The sequence below is a fragment of the Ambystoma mexicanum genome, chromosome 6p, assembly GCF_040938575.1.
Source record: "Ambystoma mexicanum isolate Mex_15411 chromosome 6p, UKY_AmexF1_1, whole genome shotgun sequence".
NCBI classification, from domain to species: Eukaryota; Metazoa; Chordata; class Amphibia; order Caudata; family Ambystomatidae; genus Ambystoma; species Ambystoma mexicanum.
The window spans coordinates 1,128,124,534-1,128,144,097 of NC_090935.1; the positions used below are offsets into that span (position 1 = coordinate 1,128,124,534).

At 43.8% G+C, this 19,564-nt stretch overlaps 1 protein-coding gene across 1 annotated transcript in view; it reads right to left on the minus strand.

Annotated features, from left to right (window-relative positions):
• Positions 1–1,490: 1,490 nt before the first annotated feature.
• Positions 1,491–19,564, minus strand: part of KCNV2 (potassium voltage-gated channel modifier subfamily V member 2) — a 220,184-nt gene continuing 202,110 nt past the window's right edge. Inside the window, exon 2 of the mRNA XM_069625742.1 lies at positions 1,491–2,356. Coding sequence (XP_069481843.1) covers positions 2,075–2,356 — 282 coding nt within the window. The 3' untranslated portion in view covers positions 1,491–2,074. The remainder of the gene's footprint in view (positions 2,357–19,564) is intronic.

Below are 19,564 nucleotides of genomic sequence, written 5' to 3' on the forward strand. Positions count from 1 at the left end.
CGCCACCGTAAATTACGGTGGCGTAATTAGCACCAAGGTCCCTTTGCGGCATGGGTTTTAACGCCTGCAAAAAGCAGGCGTTAAAATCACCATCCCGCAAAGGGACCTTGGAATCAGGCGTTAAGGGTCGGCGCCGTTTACGCTGCCGTAAACCCCTTAACGCCTGGGTCCTAATGAGGGCCATCATGTCTGCTATATGCTAACAATATGGCAAATTACAAGTATGCAGATGTGTCTTCTTGTGGTAGGCAGAACAAATTAGAATGTGCGCACAATTGCTTCCCCTCTCTTCGTTTGGCTTGCAACATGATGAAAACCCATGGAGTTGTATTTTTACAGGTGCAACGTTTGCTGTAATTTATGCATCAATGTTCTTATGGTAGGATATGGCGGGTGCCCACGTATACACAACATACACTTAATTTTATGTTCATGGTGGACCTAAATGAAGAGATCTGCCAGCTGTTAAGTGTTTTTAGAGGATTTTACCACATACATGGTGTTGAGATTCTTGATCCGTTGCTTGAAGTCGCTGTGTCAAAACAACCAGAATACGCTCTGCAAATCACCATTCACTGGAAACTCCCTTGAATAGATATCAAAGAACAGTACTCCATCAAGGGACATATTAAAACCCTGGCTGAAGCAGCACTTCCACCTTTTCTCTGCTTCCCAGCCACAAGGCCAGCACATGGATACACCAGCAGGTGTGGTCGTCATGCCACCAACTGCGTACTATAGGCATGATCGTCCTGGTTCCACCAGGTGCATTACCCGCTTTGGGTACATCAGTGGACAATTTGTCCACTGTGGGTGGCAGTGGACCCTCCTCCCACCTTCATGTGCCTGGCCTTCGGAGATCATAGACACCCCCAATGCTTGGCCATGGAAGCATAGCCAACGATGGGAATCGCTTTTGGTTCCCTAACGGATGGGAAGAGGGTGCAAGGGGGCTATCACCGGTCAGTAGTACAGCAGAGGTTTCCACTGCTCAGCTTCCTGAGGGCAAAACAGGGGTCATGACAGAGGCATGAGGCAGGTGGAGGTAGCCCCAGCAAAGCAAAGATGGAGATAGCTCCATCTCAGAATTAAGTGTTGCTGGTATTTTGTTGGGGAGTGCTGGTGGAACGAGGGAGTAGCCTCCTTCAATGTAACCATTAATCGGGGCCTCGATGCCTTAATGCTTGCTTCTTGTTCATGGGTTTTGCAATTTCGTAATTGCACACAGAAGTCTGAGGCACAAAACTAGTGTGCTAAGGACAGCAGGAGTTCTACACACACGGCTAGGGAAGTGATGAAGGACCTGTGCGACGCACACACAGCTCTTCTGGGTCTTGCATGACGGAGCAGGTGGCAGTACCCAACCACCAGAGTCAACCATCCCTTAGCTTCAGGGCTGTGACTCTGTCACAGAACCAAGGGCTGATACTTGGAAAAGGAACATACATGCGTGATGTTACATGAATAACTGATGGTCACTTTTGATCATGAACATTGTTTGATAATCACATTTATTTTGTTTCTTATAATGAAGAATTCGAAATAAGCATTTAGGTATTTAAAATGTACTGGAATTGAAATAAATAGTTAATGTTCATTATTATATGGATGTATTTTACAAGTTGTAACATGAATGGAAATTATACACATTGTAGTTATAACTAATTATATTCTCTGCCCTTTTTTCTCAAATAAAACCTTGCACATGGCCAATGATCGGATAGGACTTGAAGGTATGATGTAGAGATGTTCCACCTGTAAGCATCATATGCAGCAGTAATACAGCAGAAAAGACCCTGAGAAGTAGCATGGAATCCCTCGGACGCTAGGTGAAAGAAATCTTTTTTATGGGATTCTGTAGAGGGATAAAGTTATCGTTTAACTTTAGAAGATGCTAATTTGCAATACTAGTCAGTGCGTTTTGGGATGTGGTCCACACACTGGTAAGCTTCAAGTAATCTGGTTTAAATTACTCCAGAGATGTATTTTGAAAATGTCTGATAAACCGTTTCATCCTAAGGTTCTTGGGAACGGCTCTTTCCAACACAACATCCCAATGTGCCGAAGAATGTCACTAGTGTCTTTGTCTCGGGAGATGATGGGCAGGGCCGCCAGCACAGCACTGGGAAAACTTCTGCATGGCTCTTCCCGCAAAGTCCACTTTTCCTCTTTTCTTCCGTATTGTTGTGTACTCATAGGACTTCAGTTTAGTGTAGTAATCTGAGAATTTGTTGTAAAGTATTGAGATGGGCATTCCATTTAATATTATCCCAAAAGAAATGCAGAGGAATGCAAAGAGCCTGCCAAGGTGCGTCTCTGGGTATGTGTCGCCGTAGCCCACAGTAGAGATGCTGACCTGCAAGGAAACCAGAATTGAGATGTGTTACTCAGCCAGCAGAACAAAGACATGCCTTGTCAATCAACCACACTTTACAGTGGAAACAAAAGGCACAGCGTGTATGGGGATGCTGTTCTCCATTGGGTTCACCTCTGTAGTCAGTCTTTCCACTGAAGGCATATGTTTTCAAGCTGAACCTCTAACATTGCCAAATTTAAGACCTCAAATTCCTATTGCATTCAGGCCATTCTCCTGCATATCAAATAAAAATGGCTGCCACATGACCAGCTCCGGAGATGCTTTGTGGACAATTTTGTGCGTCATTTGCAATGGAGTGCTAATTTTTATTTTAATCATCTTTTATTTTTAAATGTTCAATTAACCTCAAACTTAGTATCAACTTGCTATATAATACCAAAGGTCTGCCTGTTAGGATCATTGTAGGCCACTATGCTCCAGTAGGCTTTAATAGCCCTTATTTTTAGTTTTGGCTATTGGGCTGCACTCTATCACCACATATAAGTCAAAACCATTGGCATAGGAGTACAGATAGGAGGGAGATGGTATTCGGGGTGGGGCACACAGACTGTGGGTGTTGTTTTGCTTTTCACCTTCCCATTGACCGCTCATGGCTGTACTAATTCCTTTGGCCATTCTGACCCACTACCATCCCTCCCAGCCCAAAACAGACACCCATGGAATCTCTTAGAGTTATCTCATTCACACCCCAAGATCAAACTAAGGGGTGCTATGGGGCTGACATTGTCATTTTAACTGAGACTTCTGAAAGTTAATGGTTGAATTGCAGATGTCAATCATGTCCTCTTGTAATAAAAATGTCTTAACCAAGTGTGCCTTCAGTCACTGGATTTAAGCAATGATCTCTTGGAGTAGTTTACATTTAATAAACCTCCAATGTTCTTTTATTGGATCGCAGCTGGCTACTGTTTAATGATAGAATACAGATGGTAGGCGGGCAGCTGTGGGACATGTGGATGTCATCTTCCACCACATAATAGTTTTATCTTTCACATAGGCCAATGACATTTGTTCAGCACATCTCACTACAAGACTTTCAGTTTCACATCCAAAGTTACTAACAAGTATACCTTATAACTGAGTTTAGACAGGTACGGAAGCAGCAACTTGAGAACATCAGCATTAACTGTCCATGTAAAGTCCACCAGCTACACTTGCTATTAATGTCTGTGGCTTCACGCAAAATGTGGCAAACGCTGTATGCACATACACGCACCGTTTAGCGGTAAGTGCTTAATGAAGCCATGACACACACATAGATGTTTCTGTTTCTTTTCCTCAGGTTTAAAGAGTTCTAAATGTGTAGGTGGGTCTTATTTTGCCACAGCTCTAAACACCCACATTGTGGACGATCAAAGCTCGAAGGTGGCCACCTGAGCCAGTCCATGCTTTTCAACCAACATCCCTTTGCATTCTGGGACTTGCAATTTAGTTATTTTCGTAATAAATGTGTGCCTACTCCCAGCATGTACAGCACTGTTGGCAAAAACGCCAGCACCGGTTTAAAGTGTCACGTGACTTGGGTCAACTTACCAGCCATCACAATATGAAAAACAGTTTTTAGTTTTTTCTAAGAACAGTGCTGTTCATACCGTTATTTCAAAAGAATTTGGCACAATGCCTGGCTCCACGGGGTCATTCTTTTCTGGGTTTAAACACAGCTTTAACATTGTCCCTTTGGGACAGAGAACGCTGCTCTGTGTTTGTCCTGTTCCCTTTACACAGAGTGACTCCGGGCAATAGGACTCTGCGTCCATACTATTCTTCTAGCATACCCATCCATTTATTTGGCAAACTCTTCTGCAGCCTTTTACTGTGTTGTGCACATTCTCCCTTCTCCTCCCAGCTCGGTCTCTCTTCCTCTTTTACCTCTCCTCTCTATCTTCTGGCCTCCTACCTCTCCCACCTTAACCCACATCTCCTCCCATGCCCTCCACCTTACACCTCTCTACTAGTGTTTGTCACTCAGAATCCTTATTGTCCGAAAAACATTTTTACGGCGGGTAAACCATCTATACATTGTCTGCAAATGGGAATTGGGTTGGGAGGCATGACTGCAATACACTGGTGTGCCATGTCTGTTGCTGTCAGACCGGTCACCCTTTTCTTACACATTTCACCGAATGTAAGAATGTTTACACTTTGCCTATTCTCTAGAGTCAAAGCGGGCTCTTGAAGTGATGTGCCAGACACGATTGCTCAACGGATTCTATGTCTATAGAATTCCGCCCTTCCTGGTCCACTAAGAATTCTGTGTTTCACTTTTAGACCAACATTAGAGTTTAGTCAAGGACACACGCAGCACCATAAGTGTGTCAGTGTTAACTGCTTGTGAAACCATCATCTACACTTTCTTATTAGTGCTCATACCTCTGGCCAAATGTGTGTACTTGCTGTATGAACACAGACATCATTTTAAAGGTTTACACAAAATTTAGCACCACAACTATAGCTTTCTCTGTTACTTTTTCTAATTATGTAGTGATCTAAATCTACATTTTATTTTGGAGGAAATACTTGGCAAGTGATCATCAAACCTGCAAAATGGCCAACCACAGGCTTTTTGCACTTGTACTTCATGCGGTATGCAGTAATAATATTGCGGCGAAATTTTGCCTGTGCTAAAAATCGTGGCAAAAATGCTGTGGTTTGACCTGGTAAAGGTTTACCCTGTTATATCATTTAAGGGGAACGGGGGTTGTGGGGTGTCCCCCACGCCCCTTAAATGGTATAATGGGTTTGGCGGTTGTGGGGTTGTCCCCCGCAACCTTTACATGGATTGCAGCGGCAAAACCACTGCCTTTTTGCAGCGCTTTCTTGTGTAAACGGCCATTTTTGCCGTGATTTTAACACATGGAACCCTTCGTGCATCCTCATAATAACTAGTATGTGGTGCGATGAAGCCCCCTGCCTGGCTCAGCAGACAGGTGGGCCACTGGCCTGCGGGTCCCTTCCTTTCGGAGCCAGCGGATGATGATTTTGGGTGTGGAATGTGGACTCAGTGTCCCGATTGCACAGCAGGGGTCGGTCATGATGACTTCCATACATCCTCCCTAATGTGGGCCAGACCTTACTGGGCTGCTTCTTCTCAACCGTCTCACTGACCCACCCACAAACACAGAGCAACATAAAATCTATCTTTGTGCATTTCATGAGTTTTGGGGACCCGTGCAAAATGTCAGTGAATCCACAAACCCACAAATAGAGCACAAACGCCCAATAAACGCAGGAACAGTGTGTGAAACACCATTGTGCTCCTAAAGTGTGCTTACATCCCCAAACTCCAAAATAGGCTGGTCCCAGGCACAGGCAGTTCTCCCTGACAAACTAGTTGCACACAAGAATTCCAAAATGCCCACCAGACTCTATATAGACTTATGCCGGTCCCCACAGTCTCATTCAGAAACACAATGTAAAGGACCACAGCCAATCACAGCACACAGCCCCTCAGTGGAAGTCCCATCCAATGGGAGGAGGGAGAACCCTATATAACCAGACAGCTCGGTGAGCTTTGCAGGAGCTAGAGGCTTGGGTTTGGTGAAGGCTCGAGACTGGAAAGCAGTTTTGTTTGGAGCAACTTTGGCAGAGACTGTTGAGTGGGAAGAGTTGGAGATGAAGGTGAACTGAGAAGTAGCGAGAGATGGAAAGATGGCGCCATGGCAGAAGGGGACAGTACATCTACAGGGGAGGAGGTGGTGGTAGGATTAGAAGGGGAAGAGGTGCTGAGACCAAAAGGGTGAAAGGTGTTGGTAGTAATCAGAGTGGCGAAGGAGCTAACAGCTGAGGAGGACATGGTTAAGGAGGTGGTAGTGAATATATTGGAGGGGAGCCTTCTTGGTAGACTCGAGATGGTGGTGAGGAGAAGTTCCTAATTGGTTGACATAAAGTGGTTATGAAGAGAACAGACCAAGGTGATAGGGAGGAGGTGGTGGCGAAGAGAACAATGCAAACTTGTAGAGATGAGATGGAGACAAGACGTGGCCAAAGTGGTAGAGCAGCATTGGTGGTGACAAGAACAACCCAAGGGGATAGAGAGAAGGTGTGGAGATAAGAGCCCAAGGTGGTATTGAGGTGGTGTTTCAGAGGTAGGCAGTGACAATGAGGTGATAACCCTGATGGAAGATAGGTGGGATACAGCTGAGAGTTAGGAAGAACAGTGCACATCCAAGAATAGCAGGCAGGTTGCAGTGAGCCAGGTCGGTTCTAGACAGGACCAGGAGGTGGGTGGAGGAACGTCATTGTGTCAGGGAGGGCAGAACAGGATTTGAGGGAAAAGTAGAAATAGGAGAAGGTCGGGAAAAAATCTCACCCATGGGACCTCTCCTTGTCTGCCTAGGTGTCACCACAAAGACTTCTTTCACTGACTAGGTGCTCATAGGATTTATTGATAAAACTGTCTTGGCGTTCGGGATTCTAGAAATGCAAAAAAACACCCATTGGAATAGGACAAATTCCTAAAGAAAATTTGCAGATGAAGGCAGAGGGCCACCGTCACACCACAAACTGAGCAAGAACCTTTTTGAGTGGGTCCCAAGATGGGAAAGCCTGATATCCTGAGGTGCTTGGGAGGACATCGTGGGACCATCCAGGACTGGAGAGAACCAGACAGAATCTGGGATAACCGTCCTGACATTTCTTTTGTTTGGTTGAGTTTGAGGCTGTTTAAAATGTGCCCCATTTTGTATCCACCACCTGAAGTAAAATCCTTGAAAGTGACTCTGAGCTCTTGGTGCCTTTCTTGATCCGTGTGGCAACCATGCCACCGCGCCTACAGTGGGTTTATGCATCTACTGAAGAGATCCGTGTGCACCAAAGGTCAGAACTTTGATTGAGCTACACGAGCAAAGCCTCTACCCGTCTTATTTGTGTAGTGTAACATGGCAGGCGTTCTCACATGCATTTATAGATCTAAGGCGTTATAAGGAACATTTCAAGGATCTACGAGGTTACTTTGAATTAAGGTTTCATCAACCTTTGAAATTTTATTTTCTGCACTGTTCTCTAACTCAGCATCTCTGCGCCTTTATGGGTAGGATGCCTCCATACACTCTCTGAACACCCCCTACTCCCACATCCTCTAGTTCTGACCCCAGACACCCATGTCATTTTTCCCCACTTTCGAACTTGGATGTAGTGGTACATTTTTGACATAAGAGAGTGTTTGCCCTAGCATTTCCAAAGAAACGATACATCACCATCCAATTCCTAATGCTCCATAACGCAACAGAGGTAGGTATCTGTTAATTGCTTGAAACGTGGGCACCCCACTGTTTACACTATATGCATATCTCCCCCAAATGTGGCAATAAGATTCATTGCCTTTTCGTCCCTCTTCCTCGTCACAGTCCTATATTCTTTGAGGGTGGGCGGCCGTGGACACACCCTACTTTGTTTATCCTTTTTACCTGATCCCACGACTCCCTCCCTGGGGCTGGACTATGAGGAATCCTCCCGGCTGGCAGCACTTCGTTTTCTTCTGTCTGTCTTATGGACATGACGCAGCAAGTATTGGGAGTAATCTTTTCCATGAAAGATAAGATTTGGAAAAGCACTCAGTGCTGAACTTGCACACATGCATAACTTTGTACTGGTGCGTCCTGAATAAAAGAAAGCACCCACAATACACTGCGACATGTGCCATCCTGTGAAAAGAATGCGGGAGACAAATGCAGATCGGCACATAAATGAATCCATATCAGGTAAGACTGCATTTCAGTTGAATTTACGATCTTTCCTGAAATGTAACTGTTGTGGCCTGAATGTAAGACAGGACGCGGTAGGGTTTCTAACAGTCTTTATTGACTGAGAACAAGGGAGAATGCCTTAAGGCGGACTGGTGGCGTAGGGCGCTTACTCACTGTTCGCTGACCAAGTCCTGTGCTTCCCCAGTTACTTCACTGTGGAAGGGTTGTGCTCACCGGTGGCACGCCGTAAGCTCATAGGGCCCCCATGAAGCCTCCAGTGGCTGTGGTGTTATGCCCTATGAGCTGTAGTGATGGTTCTGGAGTTGATTCTCCTTTTTCTGTAATCAGGAGCAGCGCTCCTGTACGACCGCTCTAGCTGGCAGGGCGCCAACTCTGAAGCGGGAACGTTTTCCCGCGGAGCGTGGGCTCGCGAGATCCCGTGTATCGAGATCTCGCGAGAACACGCTCCCGCGATCACGTGATGTCCCCACAGTAACCCGTGGGAAAACAAGTTTTCTGTGGACAAGGGAAAGGGAAAAAGAAGAGGAAACTACTTCAAAATTCCACTTCATATAGAAGTCAGAAACATAGACATGGCACCAATCCCCTGCAAGTCTACTACTGCCCATTCAACCCCGGATCCTGTTCCACACTTTCCTGTAACTCCAGCACTGTCCCTCCCTTCACTCTTGCACCCTTGCCATTAACTGGGGACCTTCTCCTGTGGCTCCAGCACCTCCTCCTGTGGCTCCAGCAGCTCTGATTCTGAGATTGCCAATGTTATAGCTCTCAACCTTTCCAGTCGGGTTGTTGAGAGTCCATTGAAGTTAATGGCCAGATAAGGAGCTTGGCGGGTGAGTGAACGCGTTTCCTTGCGGGCGACACCCGCTAAACGCGTGAGTTGAGAGGTATGCAATACCTGATTTCTAGAAACGACTCAAAAACACTTGCGAGAACGTCCTAAACCTTTCCAAGTGGCGACCGTGGTTGTAGAAGATGACGACCCAAAAGAGTTAACTGGGGAAATACATCAAATCTGTCCTTGCGGACTTCTGACCACACTTACAGGCCAACCCGAGTCTTGAAGATCGTGAAAAACCTTCCACATCCAATTGCATTTGCGTACACCAGATTCAGACACTAGTTATAGTAAAACTGTCCGTCATACAGGTCGTACATGACATCTTTACTAAAGTATTCCAAGAGCCAGACAAAACTGGGATTCCTATATATCCGACCAAAGTGTAACTGCTATAAAACTCCTTGCTTACTTCACTCATTCTCTACGCACAACCATGGTGACCTCAGAGGATGCCTCACCATTAGAGGTTGCAGTTAGAAAGCTGGAATCCTTTCTTCTATGTTTCTTTGCCTGAATATCTGCCACTCAAGCTACTTGCAAAGCGCACTCACTCCTGGAGGACGTCACTGCCATTTGAGCCATGGAAGATGATGGTTCAGATTGCGCTGATGGATCAGTGATGATGCACAAGCAAGTGCCGTTTCGCGCGGCGGTCATTTCCTATGGTGGACTAAAAGCAGCAGCATCTGCATCTTCTTCAGTAGGTGCTAGGAGACGAGGTTAGCTCTGCTAGCTGAAAACAGATGCTTGCCAGAAACCCTCCCTTCTGCAGGGACCATTTTCAGACCAGAAACTGTGTGGATGCGAACTGGGTGTGTCGAAGAAACAAGCGGCAGAAGGCAAAATTGTCTATCCCTGTTCAGCCTAGACTTTTAGTAGAATCTTGGAGACGACCTATGAAACAACGACTTAAAAGGACAATCATTTTTCAGTCAATATGGGCCTCTGTCGAGGGGCAGGGATAGAGGTAGACGGACCTGCACCAACTGCATGTAAACCGAACACACACCGTCCGCGGCAATCCAAACAATAGAGAGGGGCGCCTGCTACCTTTTTTGCATTTTGCAAGGAACTTGGGGTTGGTCACCCTAAATCATCTGGGGTAACCCAGACGTGGACACCTTGCTCACTGTGCTCAGGGAGGCACAGCTCCACCTCACTGATGAGGCCCAACAAAGCTGAAATACGTGTCTGGGGTTGCTGTTGGTACTCTTGTTCAAAGGAGGCTATCCTGGCATTTTGGTGCTGGACTGCCCTTGTGGGCGGGACAAAGACTGATATGCAAATGGATATTCCTCCTTTGTGAAAGGTACAGAGAGCAAAAAGCGATTCTCAAAGCGGGAAAAAAACACAGAACAGTTCTTTGTAGAAAAGGGTGCCTGCTACCTTTTTTGTAAATAACTGGGTGACATCCAGAACTGGAATGGAAGTTAAGGAGGCAGAATTCAGCTCTTTTTCTAAAAAATGGCAACAGTCGATCTCTGATCAATGGGTCCAGAACACTGTCAATCATGGTTATGCCACAGAATTCAGGAACATCCCTCCAACTCCTTCCCATTTGGATTGTCTATTGCCAGGAATTCAGCAAAAATCCTCAGCCTTGGTGTCACTCATACGGGTCCTACTGAGCTATCACTTAGGTTCCAGTGGAAGACCAACCCACAGGTTTATATTCCCTTCCCTTCTCTTGCTCGTGGCCAAAGTGTCAGCTGGTGTCCATCTTACACTATCTTGGACATCAAGAACATCAAAACGTATGTGATATCAGCATCCTTCAGGATAGAATCCATAACATCAGCATCTTCAAAGGCCCTTCATTGCCTCCCTGGACCTAGAAGGTGCATTCTTTCATATCCCTATCAGGTTGCCAGACTTGGCGGGTCTCCTCCATGATGACGAAGTCCAGTGGTATCCCTTCCTGGGCGACTGGCTGCTACATGATCAAACAGGTCATCTGCCTATCCAACAAGTTCAACCAGTTTGCTTCACCCTGGCAGAATATGCTCTGTCATGTTCTTCTATGGCCTGATAATCAACCTCTCAAAATCTCATCTGTCACCAGCTCAAGACCTCGACTCAAACAAGTGCAAGGAGACGTGGTGGCAAGCATAGTCTCAGTGCCAGGGCCAAGATCACATCCAATGTCCCCAGTTTGTCACGTTCTGAAGCACTGGCCACCGGACTTGGAATTCCAGAGCCCCAGTCACTACAAGAAAATCTCCACAGGTGGACTCAAGATGCGCATCCATTCAAGGGTAAAATCCTTCATGCCCAGAGGCCATTGGTCATCACAACTGGTACCAGCAATAAAGGCTTGGGAGCAACATTGGACGCAATATTATTTCAAGATTATTCGCCCCACCTTTAACCAAGTTGACCCTCGTTCTCTCCTCAAAGTAGGCAGCGCCAAAAATGTATTTCTGGACAGAATGTACGACTTCGAAAAGTTAAAGGCATTGTTTATCCTGTATTCCTCGAGCCAGAAAGGTCTCATCAACAGGTGGTTTAGGAAATGCATTGTTACAGTGCATGTAAAGCAGCAAATCCCTTTAACTTTCCAGGTTCTTCAACCAGCGCAGTGGCTATTTCTTGGGCAGATGGTAAAGATGCTTCTATCTCGGATATGTGTAGGTCTACAACGTGGGGTACCCCTTTCACATTTGCGATCCACTCCAAACTGAACGTTGACCCGCCTGCTGGATTCTGATCTGGTGGTCTTTTGCAATCAAATTACATTGTTTTTCGTTTTTTTCAAAGTCTGGTAGCTTGCTTTATATATCTTTAAAGAGTATTGAATTAATAAATACCGGGGTAACTTACTGATAATCATCATTATTCTGAGTCGTCCTCTTCCTCGTCACAGTCCTCCCGAGAATGGGACCCGATTTTGTATCTGTTGCCTTGGAATCACAGGTACAGGGAGTGCTGCTGGAGGGGAGGAGCAATGTGGGTAACGAGGACAAGCCAACAACTTAACCAAAATAGTGTCTCTACAGGGTCGCTCATCCTCAAAGAATATAGGACTGGGGTGTGGAAGAGTAGGACTCAATTAAGACCTGTAAATAATCCAGGCATTTTCGGGCAACAAAGCCATAAGGCCATGACCACTAATGGAGCCCTTATGGAATACACCCGGGCCACTTACTCAAAGAGAATACATTTTTCAGAAGCAATTGTAGATGGGGCATCCGTGATCAACTGTCAACCCCCAAAACGTGTCTCCACAACAAAAAAGCTGAATAGTGTATGCTAACAGTTATACTGTCTTTTGGTAGGAAGCAGTGTGGATTTGAAACAAGGGGTACTAATACAACCTGAACTAGGAAGCATGTACATAAGTATGTTGGGACAAGCCGCTGGCCTCTAGGTAAGTCCAGAATGGATTGTCGGATATCACACCTGCCTGCCAAGTTCAGGGGTCTTCCATCTCCACCCAGGCCCAGTTGAAATAGGACCAGTTATTGTGGGTTGTGCCAGGCACCTTCACAGCTGTCCAGAGTAATGGAAATATACTTTGTTTCCTCTGATTGTTCTGTTGCACTAATCTCCAATGTGGGAAGCATTTTTAGAATGGAAACCACTTTCCAGATGCTGTGGAATTATGCTGTATATGTGTTTCTCTCTCCTTGGTGCACGCCATCTCCTGCTCTACCAAACACCTGTCCGATTGTGTGTTATGTTTTGCGACAGAGTGTATGACTGCTGGTGGACGCAAAAGGCGGTCATATGGGCACCACAGGCTTCCCCCTCCGATAGAAAGATGTGATCATTCTGACAACTCATGTTAAACAGTCATGCCTTGGGTGAGTAATCACACAGTAATCATTCTTGCAGCAACATGTCAAGCCCCCTCCAACAGACACCGTTGTAGTAGTAAGTGCCATTGGCAGCCAGTGTCATAACACAAACATAACATATAATTTTAGGATTCCCAAGGCATTGATTGTCATGAAATACAACTGTTAAAGTGTGCTACAACCGCACCAAGTGCGCCCCGGAGTGTGACTCACAGCACACGCCTCTGCAGTGCTTATTCCTTTGCAGGAAACAAAATGGTGTAGGTTTGTATTAAAGCGCAAATGGAATTTAATTTTTCACCAATGACCATATTTCCCAATGGAGCAAAACATCTTGAAGCATTTCGGAGGAAAATCAAGCTCTTGTTTGAAGTTTTGAAAGGGTGGTCAGTTTAGATTTAGCCTTTGGCCCTGGCTACTGTATATTGTACAACATCACCAAGCCACTAACCATGGCCTTTGGCCGTGCCCACTGTAGGTCCACTGTATATTTTATAACATCACCAATCCACTAGCCATGGCGTCCTCTGTAGGAAACAAGATGGTGTAGGTTTGTATTAAAGCTCAAATGGAATAACATTTTCTCATTTTTCACCAATGATCATGTTTCACCAATGAAAGAAAAAAAAACAAGACTTGATAAGCACCTACATATTGGAATGCATCATGTTGGCAAGTATGCATGTACTGCCAACATATGAAACTTCTACGCACCAAGTGACACTTAAAATTGTTCTACAAATCTTTTCCATCTGCTTTTCTTTTTTTTAACAAAAAGTTAGACACAGTGCTGCCATAAATGCACATATGCATTTTTTTTAACTTTCATGAAAATGCTCCTAAAAAAATATTTTTTAAACGCTCAGCATTTTCCATTTTTCATTCCATATAAATGTCACACTTTCCAACCTCACTCATTACATCCCTTACACTGACACCATTCTCATCTGCTCACACATATGTGTATACCGCCAAAGTATCTATACACAGCACTACACCTTACATATAAAGTACTCTTCTTTACCAACCTCTACTATAAGACACCAAACACTGTTGCAACAACAATCCGCCATTGCATTAGCACTAGGCCACAGTTTGCCTATTCTTTATAATCAATGCAACACATTACAAATACACTGCACCACACACAGCACTTCTTTTATTAAAATCAGCTGCACAAAAATAACCTAGAAATGTTCTGACACCCATTTTTGCACTGTTCCTCCTAATGTCCCAAACAGCACTTCTCATACTCCAACTGTTCAAACGACATAGTTAACATACTTTAGTACACCACCCATAACACAACTTTATTAACTATTTTTCCCAACAACTCCTCCCTCCTTTATAAATAACAACCTCTCTTACTAAAAATAAACTTTTTTTTTATAATTACAGGAAAGAAGATTGCTGAATACAGCTACTGAAAAAAGAACTCTTCACTTCCAACAAAGTACATTAACATAGCATGTATATCTCTCCAATTGTAACAACGTACTTTCACTATATATTAGCCTAGATTATTATTTTTGAATCAACAACATTTATTTCATTCTTACTCATTATATTGCAACATTCATATTCTTTCTATTCCCGTCTAAACACTACCATTATAACGCCCACTGTTTTCCTCAAAATATCACATTTTCCCTACTGATTCAATCACATCACTACTCCCTTACTCACTAACCCAAGCCCATTACACCTGTACAGACTCTTATAACCTTCCCAACCACACCTATTATCCCACTACACAATCAAACAGCAATCTATTCATCTCTACAATCACACTCACACACCCATGCACAATACATGCATATACATTCCTCAACTTTCTAACTCAAACTTTCTTTTTTTTCAACAGACAGAACAGAATGCCTACTAAAAAGCAACTCTGCAGCAAACAAAGAAAAAATAGAGCAGATAAGAATAAAAGCAAGCCATATAGCCATACACCTCTAAAACAATGTATAGAGAACATTAAAACAAAAACCGCTAGTAACCTCACTCAACAAAATGAAACCACCCACCATTAAAAAAGTAAGGCCCCTCTTGTAAAAACTAAAAGTAAAAAAACATGTACAAACAAAAGCAGACCTACTAATGAACCTAAAACTATATCCACCAGTGTTAACGTAGCCACAGCAAAGCATTCCAAAACATTTCTTTTTTTTACAAAAACTGTTTCACCGTACAGTTCTTCACAAACTTATAAAGACAGCTAAAAAGTCACGATCCACCCTTAAAAACGACTGCAGAAGATTAATCCTGAAGTTCTAATTGACAGCACATTTCTACTAAAGAGAAAGTTGTTTATATTGATTTTAAACAGAATAAAACCGCTAACTAAATTAATTGATAAATTACAAAAAAAAGTACTTCTAAACATATGCAATGTCAATATAGATTTCTTTTCAAACTTCTGTGAAGATGAATGGATTCACACAAGCAGCACAGAAGCATATTTCAACAAAGAGGCTTGTAAACAAGAACAAAAAAAAACAATTGCCATAGACAGTAATGACCAGGGGTATGAAATAGTAGGAAATACCATTATGGCAAAAGAAACCCTTATAGAAAAACCTCCCCAACAAACTTTCAAGCAAATGTTCCTTTTACCCAAACAAACCGTCCATTGTACAAATGGACATGCAGCTCAATATGTAACATACGCCAACAATCCTTCAAATCATTACGACAATTCCTTGAACACTATGTAAAACTAAAAGACAAATGTAGAATGAAAACTTTACAAACCATAGAGACCTGCTCAGTGCACAGCCACACTGGACTGCAAAGACATTTATTTACCTGCATTTCAGGAACAACTTGCAAAAGCACCTTCCACCACATCAAAATATTAGTAATACACCATTCTGCCATACAAAATCTTATGCATAGATTGTACTATGCCAACATTTAAATAACATTCTCCTACATGGAACAGCCAAAGAACTCCTTTGAGAAATAGAGCACATCCAAAGTAAATATTATGGAACTGAAGTTGAGTTACAAAATTCAGTAACTTCAGAAAACATTAGCAAAAGCCTCACAAACTCCAACCTCCTCACAAGCACATACAAAAAAGAAACAGCTAAGTTTCAAAACACATCTGCTTAAATACCAGAACAAGTATGTGTCTGTTGTCAACAAACTTTTTGAAAAAGTCAAAAAAATAGTAGATAAGGCTTACAAAATAGAGGACAATGAGGAATCCCAATGTTTCCAATTAGCTTTATATCTAACAACAGACAATAAATACAAAATAACTGACCCCTCAATAGTTTGCACATGCTGCAATATAAAGCTTGACAATAACCAAATACCATCACATGCTGTTACTAACAACTTAGAAATCTTCCCACTCCCAAAGTCTCTCCAGCAACTTAACTTGTATGAGAGCATTATAATACAAACAGTACACCCATTTCAAGTTATAACATGCCTTCAACCGAAAATGGCCAAATTGCCTCCATCTGAGTTACTAAAAGAGATTTGTGCCAAAGTAGTATATTTGCCATTAGATCTTAATGAAACTGTAGAAACTCTAGGAGTACAACGGCCAATAGATCAATCATTGATTGCACTAGTTAATGGTGTACCAACAAAAGACAAAAAAAATATGTGGCAACAACTAGTCGATTTAAACAATGTTAGATAAGCTCTACAATATCTCGCAGAAAATAATGAATACTACAAATATATAAACATAGAGGATAACTTAAGCGAAACCACCCAAATAATTCAACATTCACCACCAACTGGCCAAATTGAACGTGTAGATCCTTTTACTGCAGCAAGCAGTTTAGACCAGTATACAATTCAACCACTACACTCCAAAGACACCATAGGAGATGCATTAGAAACATATCAAATGTGTCAAGTCAAAGGATCTTCTATAAGCATATGGTGGAAAAGTATAGAAGCACATTCTTTTCCTCTACTCTTTCCTATAGGAAAAGGAGGAAGATATGATGAAAGATCAATACAAACTAGTGCATCAGAATATCACTCTTTACGAATGTACCCCAGATTCAGATAAATGTAGAATACATTTTCCACCTCCTGTTCGAAAATGAACTAGCAACTCTATGTTATGGAGTTGCACACACATTAAAAACAGGCTCTAATTTTTTAAACATGTCCGCTACCCATCTGGTTCAAAAGATAAAAGACAAAGATGAAGTTTTGCAGTCAAGTATCACAAATCTCTCGGCAAACATGCGTGGTACAAAAGAATATTGGTTCTGATGTCATGCTGATGTACGTTTTATGCTAAGGGATCTAGGCCCACCCACATGGTTTGTTATTGTGCAGAATATGAATGGGATGACTTGCACAACTTCTTACGAACTGCAAACCAAAATAAAGTGGCAATAGATATAAAAACACCAGGAGAACTTTGTTCTCTTGACCCTGTCAATGTATCCAGGTACTTTCACCATCGCTTCATTGCCATGCTGCACTTCATCTGCAATAAAACTACTCCTCCACTCAGAGAAGTGGAACACTTCTTTTAGAGAAAAAAATATCAATCCAGAGGAGCACAATACATCCACATGCTTTTGTGGATAAAAGATGCTCCCAAATTTGGCCATGACAGTGATACAACTATTCTACAGTTTATTGAAAAATACATTACCTGTGACATCCCTTCAGAATCCACACATAGTGACCTACGTACACAAATCTTACACTTCCAAAAACATAAATGTGTCAAATACTGCCGACGTAGATATACAAACAAAGGTAAATGCTATACCAAAAGTACATCTATGATTACAATGCCATAATGTCCCTCATGTGGAATGCAAATATACACAAACAATACATTGCAGACATTTCCACTGCAGTTGCAAAATATGTCACAGCCTGTCTCACCAAAGCTGAGAAAGCTCTGGGATGACATATCATCTGACAAAACACTGTCACAAAAGTTGTACAGCTTTGGTATAAAAATGCTCTTGCATAGAAAATGCCTTATATGGCATATCTGAACACATTGGGCCTCATCACAGATCCGGCAGTAAGCCTGCCAACACTACTGGCGGGTTGCCGCCCGACCCGTAGAAAATGACAGGCGCCTGACTTCCCGGTGCCAACGGGCTATTACAGGTGTCCGGCAGCCGGGAATTCAGGCGCCAGTCATTTTGTCAATCTCCATTCCCATTGATTCCCATAGGACTCTATGGGAGTGGGGACATGGAAGCACTGGCCCTGTTGTTAACGGTGCTGGTGCTTCAGTGACGACATTGCCTACCATGACCGCTGTGCGCAGCAGGGTCAGACCTGTCGGGCACAGCGGCTCCTGCAGGCAAACCAGTAGTTTGCCGGTTTGGAAACAAGGGTGCCGGTGAGCTTACCGGCATCCTTATTTCCAGATTGGCAAACTCAGCATGAGGCTTATTGTCTGGCTAAACCTTGATCCAGCTTCATCCCGAAAAAGAGTACTAAAATCCTACCAAGAAATAGAAACAATAGCCGCAATTGATCCCAACAGTCAGGACATTTTGAAAAACACTTTAATGCACACATACTACCCAAACATAAGTACTGCTTTCGAAAACATGTGCCTTTAGACATAGCCCAAAACTACTCCTACAAAAACAATGTCACAGCAGATGAGACAACTGGCAAATATTCAGTCTCAACTTGTGAAGGAAGCCTAGTAAAACTTACGAAACCCAGCCTAATTAATCATATAAAGTTATCATTTAAATCTCTGCAACATCGAGCACTTTATTACATGGCCCTACTGCAACTTTTACTGCAAATTACTAGGTGACATAGGTGGTCAATCCAAGCTTGGTGCTAAGGGAACAACAATGCCGGTAAAGTAATACCGGCATTGATTTCCGCTACGGGCTATTCTTACCAGCCCGACCGCTATTAGCGGCATCGTAAAGTACGATGCCGTTAATAACGGTTTGGGCGCGGGCACTAGACCCACCATGCCAGCATTAGCGCCATGCCGTAAACTGGAGTAGATCACAAGTAAAGCGGACATGTAAATAACGGCTTCATGAAGGCGGAAAAAGTGGTTACCGGCATGCCGTAAATACTCAAATAGTAATAGCATAACTGGACCTGGAGGACATGCTTGCATTGCCACAGCATCAACAACAACAACAACAACAGCCGCCACCACAGAGGAGAAGGAGGGTGGGACAGGGCCAGCATGCCCAACCAGTGCAGCCACCGTTACCACGCCGGCAGCCCCCAATCCCTCGCATCAGAGCCATTCCTTTCAACCCAACCCCTGAGCAGATCCACACCCTGTACCGTCTGGACCGGGACACCATCACCACCATAGTGGACCTGATACACGACGACATAGTGAGCCTCATTGAAATACGCACCACCATCCCTCCTCTTCTGAAGGTGGTTTCTGTGCTCCACTTCCTTGCCACAGGCACCTACCAGCACACCGTGAGGCACATGCATGGCATATCACAACCCTTATTTTCCTGGATACTGACCCAAGTGCTGGATGCCCTCCTCAAGCACACAAGGGACTACATATCCCTACCACGGACTCCCCAGGACATATTTGATACAAAAGTTGGCTTCCATGCACTGGCAGGCATGCCAAATGGTGTAGGTGCCCTCGACTGCACCCACGTGGAGTTGGTGGTCCCGCATGCCATGGAGGTGGTGTACCGCAACTGCAAGCAATACCACTCTATCAATGTGCAGATGGTATGCGACGCCAGCAAGATCATCACACATTGTTGTGCCCGATATCTTGGATCAACTCATGACTCTATGGTCCTGCGGAACTCCACGCTACCACGCTTCATGGAGCGACATGCTGGACGACGTGCCTGGCTGCCTGGTAAGTTGC